Below are 14,245 nucleotides of genomic sequence, written 5' to 3'. Positions count from 1 at the left end.
ACCAAAAAATACGTACATTTTTATGATTTATAAACTTATGTTTAAGTTAAGATAAGCATTCAATTATCAAAAATGCTAACTTTTCTGAAATAGACACAACGAACACTTAAAAGTTGTTCAAAATCGTAGAACATAAAGTTTTTGTAAAAACAATTGAACTTTTTTTCCTCAAATAATTTTTATTGCTGCTGCTGAAAACAGTTTTTTAGTCCAGAAAATTGTTTCTTATGCACAAATCACATAAATATTGGCTTAAAAAAGTTCATGTTGAACGATTTTGGTTCATTTTGAAGTGTTCGTTGTATCCATAAACATAAATTTATAAATCTTTATAATGAACTTTTTTATGTTATTGCAATTTGATTTGTTTGGTTATTAAAGTTTTGATTTTCTTTTTCAGTGTGTATTTAAACTGTTCTCTGAAAACCAATACAGTTCTTAAAATTATGTTTTTTTTGTTATTAAAGTTTTTAATACTTTTTTTTTCAGTGTGTATTTTTATTTCTGAACAGACACTTCAGTTTACAGCAAGTTAGTTTCAGACTTAATTTTGATTGAGCCGTTTTCATCCTATGATTTACTAAAAAAATATCGAATAAGCCATTTTGAAACATAGTCGTTGGTCAAAATGGTCGAGTTCCAGCACAAATGTTCGTTCATTGCCCCTAGTGAACAGTGATGCGAAGTTTCGTGGAATTCAAAGAGGGAAATGTAAAATCGATTCGTCAGTTGGCGTGGAACTGCTCAGGAAGAAAATTGCGGTCTGGAAAAAGGAACAGAGAAGAAATGGAACAGCCGAGCTCTCCGAGGCGCTTGCAGTTGACATTTTCCTGTGTGCAGACAGCGGAAGAGGTGGAGATTTGTTTGTAGTTTTATTCTTGGTATTGGAATGCTTCCAGAACAGATATAACAGGGTTAGGTAATCGATTGTGGAATCGGTGATCGGAATGTGCAATGGGAAATTGTTACATTTTTCTATTTGCTATCGGTGTCTTCTTTTGGCATGGCGATGAATAAGATCTACTATCTCGATGCTTATGCGGAACTATGGTGGTTTGGATAGTTTTAAAGAGTGAATTAAGTCAGCAATACTTTAGAGATTGTATTTAATCGCAATGTTTACCTAACAATGTATGCGTAATATTTGCAATGTTGTTTGTTACCTTTAAATCGTAAGAAATGTGCGTGTCACAATTTTCTTGCATTTTTGGCGTGAATTCTGAGACATTAATTTTAATACAATTATCTTTTGTTCATAATCTCAAACTTTTAAAAACCTAATGTTGACCAAGTATTAAAAAAATAGAAGCATCACTAAAACTGCAACTTTTGTTCATTACGTAGAACAAATTTCAATGTTATACAGTTTACTCTTCTTTTCTTGATATCAACAACACACAATATTTAATATTATACGTAGGGGTGTCCATGAATTACGTAGACAATTAGATTTTGAGAGGTGTCAACTAGAGACTTCATCCAGTTCTTTTGCTACCGTTGGTATTTTTATTTTAAAATCAAATCTAAAAAGCGTCAAACATCCAAATGTGGTTTAAGGTGAGTGGAAGTGATAGATAAAGTGAGCTACATCAATTGAATCTGTTTTGCTTCGAAAGCAAACAGAGATGTAATCCAGGTTCAAGCAATGTATACATCCATCCAGATCGTAATCGTGATGATTTGCTCTACAACGCTCTCATCCGATCTGTTATATCAATTTCATGTGACGAGTTTGTTATCCACGGTGACTTCAATCTTCCCGGAATTATTTGGCAATCTTCAAATAATCCCTTCTTGTTAGCAGACACGGACAGGTTTTCGTTCCCATCGTGCACCAATGCCTTGCTAGATAGCTACAGCTAAGCAAACCTTCACCAAATTAACTACTGTTTCAACGAATATGGGCGAACGTTGGACTTATGTTTTGTAAACCATCAAGACGTCGCTCCAGACATCTCAGTGAGTCCAGCTCTACTCGTGAAACACGTGCCACATCACCCACCCCTGCAGGTAATCCTTAAAAACAAGAAGCTTTCAGTTTGCAACGATAACGCAGAAACGGTGAGGTATGATTTCAACAAGGCCGACTACAACAAGATTACAACAACTAGAGGCTGCCTCTCTATCGCCTTCTCTGCCTCTTCTGGAGTTCCTCAAGACAGCCATCTGGGCCCGTTAATTTTCCTATTGTAGCTAAACCACACGATCCGAATTTCTTACGAAGGCTGCTATATTCGCGGACTGATACGACTTGAACAGGATGGTGGTAAACCCGAAAAAGTGCGCGGTAATTTCATTCACAAGAAGCCGGAGTCCGCATATCTACGACTAAAGTCTGGAACGCGCAAAAATTGGTTAACTTCAAATTGTTGTATTCCGGAGACGAACCAGCCCAGGGCTGAAAGTCTCCTTAATAAAGATATATAAAAAAAAAATGGGTGTATTTCTGTTAAAAATGCATAAAAAAAACCTGAAATGCTGCATTTGGAAGTTGAGTGTATATACAATGGTTGCTATGATGAGTTTTCATCGTTTGCTCTCGAGTTTTCAAAATGACGTCCAAGCAAGAGGAGCAGAGTGTCAAAATTTTGCTCGCGCAGCAAGAGAATCCGACGTTCTCACACGCCAAGTTGGCAAAATTTCTGGATGTGGCCAAATCGCCCGTGACAAACGTTTTAAAAGTGTTCGGGGAGCGTCTGTCGACCACCAGGAATCCTGGAAGCGGCGGCAATCGTAATCCGGACGTGGCAGCGACGACGAAGAAGGTGGCGGTGAAATATATGCGGAATCCTAACCTCTCCATCCGGGACGTCGCTGACAAGCTCAATGTCTCCCATACTACTGTCCAGTGGGCCAAGAAAAGAGCCGCGTTGTCGACGTTTAAGAAGGTGAAGGTTGTGAACCGAGATTACAAACAAGATTACCGCATCAGGAAAAGGGAAGGTGGCTGAAATTTTAAAAAACCATCAAACTATCGAAGTTCCTGGCAGGCTATATGCACGTGTGGTCTAAAAAGCGGCATTTTCATTACTACGGGAACCATCAATCAAGAGATCTAAGTCCAGGAGTGCCTGGAAAAGCGGCTGCTACCATTCCTAAAGCAACATAATAGACCTGTGCTGTTCTGGCCGGACTTGGCGAGCTACAACTATGGGAAAAAGGCAATCGAGTGGTACGATGCTAACAACGTGGTTGTGGTGCCCAAAGACCACAACTCTCCCAACAGCCTAGAACTCCGCCATATCGAACGGCCTTGGTCAAACGGAATCTAAAAAAAAAAAACTAATAAATCAATGGAAAACGAGCAGCCGTTTAAATCTAACTGGCGTTCGGCGGCGAATAAGGTCGATGAGACCACTGTTCAAAATTTAATGGAAGGGGTTAAGCGGAAGACACGGCAGTTGGGATTTGGCAAACCAAAAGAATAAACGAATATTTTTATATTTTTTCCTTTAAATATATGAATTGAACTACCAAAAGAAAAATAAGAAGATTTTTGTGTTATGAATTTTGACTGAATGGAACGATTTTTTGTAGAACATTTTTTGCGCGTTCCAGTCTTTATTCTTTGTCGGGTGTTCGTATTAGTAGAGATAGCCTGGTGAAAGATCTTGGGGTGATCTTGGATTCCAAAATGACGTTCAGTAGACCCGTTTCTTATATAACGGATAAAGCTTCAAGAAACCTAGGACTGATTTTCCGCGTAGACAAAGATTCCAAAGACGTGTACTGTTTAAAATCACTATGCACTGTGGTACTAGTATATGGATCAGCAGTTGGGAATCCTTTCTACCAAAATAGATCCGACAGGATAGAAAGGTTTCTTCGCTGGGCCCTGCGACACCTTCCATGGCGCAATCGCTTTGAGCTGCCACCTTATGAAAATCGGTGTCAGCTGATAGTTCTGAACACTCTCAGCGTCAGAATGTGCTCTGTGTTCGTATTGAGTGTCCCACTCTACTAGCTCATCTACCTCTTCAGGCAAGAGCGCGTAGTTTGAGAAATAACTCATTAATAAGATTGCCTTTTCGTCGTACCAACTATATATACTATATAGTAGTGTAAACTGTGTAATTCGTGACCTTCTGCGAGTTTTTAATAGGGTAGCCTGTATTTTTGAATTCTGTTTTTCCCGTGAAACGTTAAAGAATAAGTTTGTGAATGCTTTCAGGCGATTTGTGTAATTTAGGCTAAATTATTTTTATCCCTGTGGCCCCGTGTGGTCTGTTGATAATTTCCAAATAAATAAGTCGGTGATATGAAGCAGACGTCCCAGTGTTGCCCAGAAGAACCAGAAAAAGACGAGTGAAACGTTCAATTGATTCCGAGCTATCAAAAAATTGTCTGTCCGTAAGTCAGATGCCTAGTCGAAAACGTTAACGAAGTATCCTTATCGAAGATCACTTGTGCAAAGTGGTAAACTTTGGTGCGAAAATCTTTGCTACTGAACCTCGGGAGAATGGCTTGTTCAAGTTTGATCAAGCTAATACATCTACAGTCTTGGCATGTTCAGAATAGACACATATGGAGCTATGGCATATATAGGATAGGTCATTTCCATTTCCAAATTCCTCAACAACACACATCCTAATACCTGTCCGAATAAATAGTTTAATCCGTGCAAACCAGATCAGAACAATCACTAATTATCAACATCGTATGCACAATTACATCCCACTTTCCTAGAAGCACCAGAAGAAAAAAAAATCCAAATTTGCGGCTGCAGCTTTGTGTAGGAGAAAGGAAGAGAAACGGCCCTTCACTACTTAGGTATTCTTAGGTATTCATTATAGATGCGAAATTTAGCTCAATCAAACGTACTTTCGAACTTTTCAGTCTCGGAGCACTTAATATTACATGACATGTTCGTTTACGTCTTATCTTTTATGTCAAGACGGATTCCGTCACGTTTAAATTAGTTATTTCTAAGTGTGTAGGTTTAATTGGCTTTTATTTTAATATGGCTGAAGGATTCTGGGCCCAGTCTAGGTCACATTTTTTTAATGCATCTACCTGATCCTCAGTGACACCACTGAGAAAGCCAACCTTTAGTAACGGAACTCTTTCGTCGCATTATGCAGTGTCACCGTCTTCAAATCCGCCGATTAAGCAATATAGCCGCTTCATTAAGTTTCTTCACATCCAGTTGGTACATTTCCTTGGCCATCTCAAACCATGCATTCATGTTGTTGCGATTCTCTACAGGTAGCCATCGTTGATCCCCGGAAGAGAACCAGCGATTTCAGCAATAGCAGCAGCTTGTCACAGCGACTGTAGACTGCATTTCGATGTAGTCTTTGCTAAGCAGCTGCAGCGGTTGGAGAAATCCGATCGCCTTCTCGCTAGGATCATCCGGTCGAGCCGGTCCGCTATCAGCTTGTCCAGCTGGGATGCTTCTGTCACCTTGGTTCGGATTCCACTACTATTCCTTTAAAACAAAACTTTAAAACTGTCAAATTAACCGTGTTGCCAAACATTCCATTATTCAAATGCAAACAAAGTCAGTCCAATGACAGCACTCTTGGCACAGCCGCAGCACACGTTAGGCACTCTGAGAAAAAAAGTTGGCGCAAAATAAATGTGTAAAGTGACCATCCCTTCGATCGATGAGTGTTATAGTGGGCCAATCTGCTGAGGGATAATCATGGAGGCTATGAAAAGGAACTACCACGAATCCCGTTTTTCTTATTCAGTAATAAACCCACAGTGTCTCTAGTAGAAAAACAACAACATCAAAAAATTTGTATCGCTGAAGCACATACCAAATGAAATCTAGTTTCAAAATCTTCTATCGGGGGTCAGTTTTCCATTCATGTTTTGGGCTCAAAAGGGTTTGAACATTATTTTTTGGACATGATTTACACTAAGAATACCAAAAAAACAAATTGTTCCAGACTCCCCGATAGAACCTTTCGATACTAGCATCATACGAAATTAGCGAGCATAAGTTTTCGTTTGGTGGATGTTTCAACGACATTGATTTTTTTTATAAAAACGATATCCTTCCAGAGACTCCGTGCACCCGTTATCAGTAAATTTGTCTTTCCGTTTTCTCTGGTTATTTTCAATAATGACATTCTTGAAATACACCTGCTATGTACGAAAATGAACATTAAATCTGCATTTAGAAACAATGCAAAATTTAACTCGACCAATTAATGAGTCCTTAATCAAGCAATACATAGGTTTTCGATACATGGCTTACTCACTTGATTCTCGTTCTTTACCATTCACTAATGTTTTAATTTCAATCGCTATCATATTTGATTCCCAATAATTTAAAACTATAGCTACACTGCCTATAATCGCATATCAGTCCTTTGAAATTGTTTGAATACCGTATTAGCTAGATGGTTTCCATATCCTCTTCCACTGCCCGCTCCGCTAACGTTCAAATTGAAAATGTAAACACAATCACAAAAGTCATTATAACTTCAGGGTTGTCAAACTCATAGGATATTGATACCTTGATTGGTACACTTCCACCTACTCCGACACGTTCGGCACAGCGCTTGGTACAGCTATCGGCACAGTTAAATCCTGCGGCACAGATTAAGGGAGTTGAAAACCCCTTGACATCAAGTCAGTTTGTCCAATCAAGCAAAGTAATCATATATCAGTATCATTCTGAAATTCAATCGTCCAGAAGTCAAGTTAAAGTGCTGTTTTTTTTTAATCGCCATATTTTTCGATGATAAAACAAATCATTTAGGCTTCGTTGTAATTGGTTTTAACTTGACAAAAGTATCTATTAACTTACTTTGATTTTTAAATATTTATGTACATCGAAATTGCACTTCTTAGCTTCAACTGCCATTTTCTCAATGCCTACTTTTTCCATATGGGACTGAGATGGGATTATAGGAAGTACACCGGTGCTTCACCACCGTACACCGAAATAATTCAGGGTGTAGATATCGGTTGCACCTTTGTTTACAAACAAATGATGTTTAGCTGTCAGCGAATCGCACTTGTTTGTGCTCACACTTTTGGTGTACGACACCGCAAAAACGAAAACGACATTAGTTTTGTTGGGGATCGAGCGTGTGAATTAGTATTACCATGCTTGCAACCAAGTATTATCGGTACAGTTGAAAACCGGAAATCCCACACGCGACAATCGAGTTACTCTTGTTCTGTACGTTAAACAAAGTGTCAGACATAGTGCGCTATATTTGCACAATATTGCGACGTTATGTTAAACGTGCAGACAGGGTTTCTTCCACTTACTTGCTATAAAAAATGTTTTTCAGAATTATGAAATCATTAGACGTTAAAATGATAATAAGTTCTTGTAAGTTACAAGAAGAGGTTATAAAGTATGTGTTTAACTCATAAAACCTATCAATATTATTTTCAGAGAGTTACAATAGCTGATTTTACGATTCGTGAGCGCTCACTGTGAGTGAACTCACGAGTGAGCTCACGAATCATAAAACCGCTTATTGTGACGCTCTGGAAGCGAAATTGACAGGTTTTATGAGTCAAATTAATACTTTACAACCCCCTCATGTAACTTACTAGCAAAACATATTATTATAACATCTAATGATTCCATAATTCCAAAAAACAATTTTTTATAGCAAGTGAATGGAAGCAACCCTGCGTACAGATGTCGAATGTCGCGTGTGGGGTTTTCCGGTGTCCAACTTGACCGACAACTTGACGCTTTTGTTAAAAGTTTAAATATTTCCTTTGGATATGCATGTGTATTCGCAATTATATCAGGAGTTTTTGCAATCAAAAAATCCTCCTGTCAGATCATGCATATCATGATAACGAACTGACTTATTATTATCCTTATTTAATTCTCGTTAAGGCCAAAGCACATTCCACTTCGTTCATCATTTCCGCATATATCCTAAATTAGCTCGGGAAACCACAACCGAAGACAGGCATACCTCTCGCATCATCTTCTTCGTCAACGTTGGCAAAAGCCAACAAGCGAGGGCACAGCATCAGATGAAATAGCATCGCTTATGAATTACTATCACGTAACCGGCATCAGTGCCGAGTAGCTTCTCATTTCTCGAGCTTATAAATTTTCGGTTCAGTGGATTCTTTATTATTGGGAGAAAGAGCTTCCATGCCCCTCCCGAACACACCACTCGCAATATGTGGATCCTTGTTGCACTGATGGTGTTTTGATTTTTTTTTTGCTGTGGACACTCACTTCCTTAGACTGCGGCTGCAAAGCTTCCGTCAGGTCTCGCTCCAATTGCAACGTTTTCCAGCAACTGGACACGATTTTGGACGAGAAATATTTTCCGAACCTGATGTCGTCGATGGGAACATACCATTAAAGGATCACACCGCAGTTGGTGAGGGGAGAGGGGAGGGGACACGTAAAAAGTTTATTAACGTGCACTCCCTTGGCTGATTGTTATTCAGATGTTGTATGCTTTCTTCTCGTTCTTATCGTTACCTTCGCCCGGATTATACGAAAGTCATCAGCATGTCAAAATAATGGTACCGCCACGCTACCGTCATTTCGGCTAATCCTCATTGCCATGAAATATCCTGCTTCCCGTGCAGCATTTCTCCATTATTTATACGAGCGGCACTTTTCTGATGAGTTTGCTTTCTTTTTATCTCTTTCGTTTCGCTTCATAGGTCGGAGACCGTGTCGTTGCGCTGCCGGAATTCCGCGCCTGGTCCGAACTGGTCGCCGTCCCGACCAAGTACGTGTACCACATTCCGGACGAGATGACATTCCAGGACGCGGCAGCCATCGTGATGAACTACCTGGTCGCGTACATCCTCATCTTCGACCTGATCTCGCTGCGGGAGGGCAAGTCCATCCTGCTGCATTCCGTCGGAGGCGGTGTGGTAAGTATTGTGTTCTATTGTAGAGGAAGTCTACGGGAACGATTCGGCAGGACAATTTGTCCTTGGGTAATTGGTGGTAAATTAGCGAATCTATAGAAAGGTCATGTTTCACCGGTAGGTAGGTACGGGTGAATGGAAGTTTATTGTGGTTCCTACCTATCAAACAAGTACTCCATCAGAGAGGGAACGTGACGATAGGGATATCGTGAGGGATTTATCGTGGGATCGGTTGATTGTTTGAACTTCGGTTAGTCATGAAAAGAGTGTAGGTGTGGTGTAACAAAATATATGTTCTTCCTCTTGGGCAGCGTTTCTCAATCTTTGGATAGCGATTGCCTTCAGGTCAGACAGTCAGACAACTGGTAATGTTTTTTTTTTTAATTTCAAGCTATTTTTTTTTTTGAATATACAATTATATTAGGGGAGATGCATAAATGGCGTATCATTTCAGAGTGACCAGCCATGTCGAAAAATACGCTACAAGGGGGAGGGGGACCAATGATGGAGCTTCATGAGACGTAAACAAATGTTTAGCAAGACGGGGTTGTTGCGTATTTGTTTACATGGTTGGTTACCCTAATATTGTACGTCATTTATGCTTCTTTCCTTAAGATAATCCATATTGATTTACAATTAAAATCTGTAGTCAATATCATGTTTCTGATTAATGGATTAAAAGCAACCTTAAACATGTCCAAATGTTTAAGGTTGCTTTGGCGTTTTCAAAACTGGTGATTTCAGGCTATTTTGACATTTCACGACCAGTTTGGAAAGTTATGGTAATTTTGATTGTTTGGTCCATTCAACCCATTCAGTTCAAGATTATCATGAAAGTTGTCGTCTTCATGACTATTATAAAGGTTTCAGGTCGTTCCAATGATCTTATGTTCGTTTTGGCGTTTTAAGAGTTATTATGCGCAACTTTATTATTTTAAACATAGGTAAATATGTGCTATTTTGACTATTGTAAAGCCGTTGTAAGCGTTTTGATGATTTTTGCGTTTTTACAACTTGTCCCGGAGTTATTTTATTTACCATGTCATCTTTTTGAGGTACTTTTTTATTTAGTTTTGATACCACTTTGTTATTTTGATATTATTGCGATTCAATGACTCTTTCAGTGTTTTCAGATCTTTCTCTGAATAGTTGGAGTTGCTTAACATAGTTGGAGTTGCTTAACGTCATTTTGACTTGAGTGTGAAGCTGTTTCCGCACATCTAAAGTATGTAAGCAAATCAGCGATTATCTCTTTTGCCAGTGGTGGCAGGGAGATATACCCCTCATTATCGCTCCCCAACAGGGGAGTTTGGTAAAAGAGATAATCAACCCGATTCGTGCCCTCCTCAAAATTGACCTTTGCTTGCTTTCTACTATCTTTATACGATTTCCACACACTAAGATTTTGTTTTCGTGTTCGGTAAATTTTTACCGAAATCCTAACAGCTGAACGTTCGGTAAAACTTTGACCTTCATTTTAAAGTCCACTGAATTAAAAACTAATTTCAAAACATGTTCAACCTTGTTTAAATGATCAAATCTTGTCATTTTAGTGGAGATTTAGTTTCTAAGTAACTGAAAAGTAATTGAATTTTACCGAACAGTTCAGCTGTTCAGATTTGGGTAAAAATGACCGAAGTCGGCGATAATTTCTAAGTGTGCACACTGCCGTACTCTAACGGAACTAGGAACTCTATACTTTCATCTCCTCATCGTATCGTATAAAATGACCACTGTAAATCTGATATTTAACGTCAATATCAGACTTAAACTGATCATCTTCTCACGATAGATGAGAAGATGAACATATCTAGATAGGGCTGGAATTAGGCCGTAACAGCTTTTATGAACAATGACTTCTATCGACGATTTCTAGGAACTCAAGGCACGCCTACTGAAACCAACATAACCGTCGGGTAGGGGAAGTCTTCCTCTACTCGATGATGTTGTTGATTTGCGTTGGCAAGCTTTAACTTCCTAGAAATTATCGATAGAAGTCATTGCTTACAAAAGCTGTTACGTCCTAATTCCAGCTCTATCTAGATATAGAGTTGATAGTTCTGTTATAGACGGCAGTGTGAAAATTGTATATAGAATGTAGAAAGCGAGCAAAGGACAACTTTGAGGAAGGTACGAATCGGGTTGAGCATCCCGTTTACCAAACTCATCCATTGATGAGGGATGATCACCAATTTGCTCATGTATCTCCTAAAGTGTGGAAATAGTTATATCGATTGCTTCTGTCTGGGCTCCCATCATCGTCAACTAAACGATCTCAGGGAGACACGGCTCGGGGAGGTGCAGCTACTGTACATTTCGACCAATGACAGTATGATTGATGGTAAGCTCCTATCTAGAGTTATTTACTTTAACTAATCATGTTTTTATTACTTCATGTGTGAAGTTAACAATTTACATAATTGGAGATCCTTAACGTTAATATCAAACATTGGCAATAGCTACTACAGCAACTTACCAGCTTCAATTGTTATGATATATATCAAAGTGTTTTAACATTGTTCCTGCCTTGTTAATTCAGTATTTTAAACAGGTTTTCGAAAAACTAAATCTTGTCTACACACTTAGAAAAATTAATGTAAATTTAGGTGTTCTTAGACTGACATATAAGAGCGTACATTTTGACATAGAATTGAGTCATAATAGACGCAAAATTCTGCTCAATCAAACGTCACTTGTAAGACTAGGTATTTCTAAGTGTGTAAGTATAAAGGGAATTAATCGTTGCAATTGAGGATTGTAATGGTTTTGCCTGAAATTATTAATTATGTTGTTGGAAATTTGCTTTAAAGTCTCACCATTCGGTAGGGAGTCAAGCTCAAAATCATCTTCAGAACTTTGTTCTAAATCCTTTGAAGCGCTTTTTTCCTGGTAGTGCAACAACTAGACCATATTGGCACAGCGTAAAGCATGGCCGGTCTAAAAAAAAAATGAAATATTAGAAATTTATTCTTCAGGCAAAGTTTGGATTTCCTGTTTAAAAGAGGATACAAACATTTTGTATATGTTACATTTGGCCTGACTGCCCTCATTATGATCTTTAAATGTTAATTTTTGGTCAAGTACTTATCCAAGATATTTCACTTAACTTGACCAAGAAATTGGAACTCCGTTCATAGTGACTATGTGACTAATACTAGGTTTCAAAAAGGAAGCTCTAGGCTTATGTGGAAATGTTGTAAGTTGAGTTTTGGAAGCGTTGGGAGAAATCTTCCATTTTTGTAAATAAGAAGAGAAAATATCTAAACATTTCTGCAGTCTGCTGCAAATAACACGAAGACGTCTTCCTTTAGCGGAAAAGCATGTGTCATCAACGAACAAAGAGTTGTGGCAACCCTGAAGCAAATCAGGGAGGTCCGAAGTGAAAATTTTATACAATATAGACCCAAGACTGCTACCCTTAGGAACTCCTGCTCTAACAGGTAGTCGATCAGATTTGGAATATTGATAATTTACCTGCAGAGTTCTGTCAGTTAGATAATTTTGAACTAATTTCATAATATAAAGTGGAATTTTTTTTATTTGGCAATCAAACCTTCATGTCAAACACTGTCGAATGCTCTTTTTCTATGTCTAGAAGAGCAACTTTAGTTGAGCAGCCTTCAGATTTGCTTGAACGAATTAAATTGGTAACTCTTAAGAGTTGATGAGTAGTTGAATGCCCATGGCGAAATCCAAACTGTTCATCTGCAAACATTGAGTTCGTATTGATGTGAAGTATCATTCTATTTAAAATTATCTTTCCAAAAAGTTTACTTATTGAAGAAAGCAAACTTATTGGACGGTAGCTAGAAGCTTCAGCTGGATTTTTATCCGGCTTCAAAATTGGACCAACTTTTTCATTTTTCCATTTATCAGGAAAGTATGCCATAACATCTGTTAAATAATTTTACCACAAAAGACAAGGCACTCTCTGAGAGTTTTTTGATGAGGATATAGAAAATTCCATCAGCACCTGAAGCTTTCATATTATGAAACTTTTTTTGTTGTAGATCTTACTTCGTCCAAATCAGTCCTCCAAGAATCATCAAAAATATTCAGAAAATTTCTAGCTTTTTGATTCTCAATAGGACTTGTAAGACCCAAACTGAAATTATGGGAGCTCTCGAATTGCTTAGCAAGTTTCTGAGCTTTTTCCGAATTTGTGATCAATATTTTTTTTTTTTTGTTCATCAATTTATTTGATAAGGCTCAACCGAATTAACTTTACAGAGCCGAGGATTCTTGGTCACTATACAATACATCTTAAAACTATAGTCAAAAGGTACAACATAATAAACACTTTATCTTCCGCTATCCAAAAAGCCTCCTCCATCAGAACTGGAGCCGCTTCCAGTAGTTTCATTGTATGGCAAATTGTTGTACGCCAACGAGGGTCAGAGCGCGTCCATTGCAGCAATGGACGCAAAACGTGGTCAGCACTCACACACTCATCACGAAACGGTTGCTTTCCAAAGTCGACGACGCATCGACCGAAAGAACTGCTGATGAAGAACAATGAGGAGGACCACACAATGGTTGCTGCCGAGAAAACAGACGATCGCGTGGCACACATCGAGAGTGGCCTGCTTTATGTGATCAATATGTTGCCACCTTATTTTAGCGATGGAATAGGCTTTTGAGCTGTAGAACTTGGGTCTAATTTAGAAATATTATTTTCAAAAGTTTTGTACCTCAGGACAGAGAATCGTTTTTTAATTTGTTTTTGCAAATCCCGCCGATTAACTTTCCTGGCAGGATCGCGTGTTCTTTGATATTGTCTCCTACGGACATTTTTCAGACGGATCAAGAGCTGAAGTTGATCGTCTATTGTTATTGAATCGAATATAACCTCACATTTTGATACTGAGGCAGCTCTTGCTTCAACTATAGAAGTAGTCAGAGATTCAAGAGCATAATTGACATCATCTTTGGATTGCAAAGGAATATTTGGATTGAAGTTATATTCCATAAATGCTCTCAATCATCTCTATGGCAATTGAAAGTAGAGCTTCAAAGTTGACATGAATCAGTTAAGACCAAATCAATAGTTGAGGGATTTTTTGCTGAAGAAAAGAGTGTTGGGCTGTTTGGATATTGAATAGTGTAATAACTAGCAGAACAATCATCAATCAGAATATTATCATTGGAATTGCTTTGAGCATTATTCCATGAGCGGTTTTTTGCATTAAAATCACCATTAATGTAGAATTATGACCTATGACGGGTATGTTTCTAATGGTAAATAGGCAGCCATAAAGGTAAATGGTCCAAATGTTGTATCGAGAGAAACTCCCAAAGTTTGTACAATGATGGCAATCCCGCCACTGGCTTCGCTTCCTTTTAATCGTATGGTCATGTTTAAGTAACGTTTCAGTTATAACGGCAATATTCACGTTATGAACTCTCAAAAAGCTAAATA

At 38.4% G+C, this 14,245-nt stretch overlaps 1 protein-coding gene and 1 long non-coding RNA gene across 2 annotated transcripts in view; one reads left to right on the top strand and one right to left on the bottom strand.

The window, feature by feature from the left end:
• Positions 1-14,245, bottom strand: part of LOC135711186 (uncharacterized) — a 239,414-nt gene that overhangs the window by 106,514 nt on the left and 118,655 nt on the right. The gene's annotated exons all lie outside the window — the stretch shown is intronic.
• Positions 1-14,245, top strand: part of LOC135711166 (synaptic vesicle membrane protein VAT-1 homolog-like) — a 176,055-nt gene that overhangs the window by 136,611 nt on the left and 25,199 nt on the right. Inside the window, exon 5 of the mRNA XM_065233933.1 lies at positions 8,614-8,829. Within this exon, the coding sequence (XP_065090005.1) occupies positions 8,614-8,829 (216 nt within the window). The remainder of the gene's footprint in view (positions 1-8,613; positions 8,830-14,245) is intronic.

The sequence above is a fragment of the Ochlerotatus camptorhynchus genome, unplaced genomic scaffold, assembly GCF_037179485.1.
Source record: "Ochlerotatus camptorhynchus isolate MF236.1 unplaced genomic scaffold, CSIRO-AGI_Acam_v1.1 ptg000423l, whole genome shotgun sequence".
In the NCBI taxonomy this organism is placed as follows: Eukaryota; Metazoa; Arthropoda; class Insecta; order Diptera; family Culicidae; genus Ochlerotatus; species Ochlerotatus camptorhynchus.
This window is presented reverse-complemented; position numbering and strand designations above follow the sequence as displayed.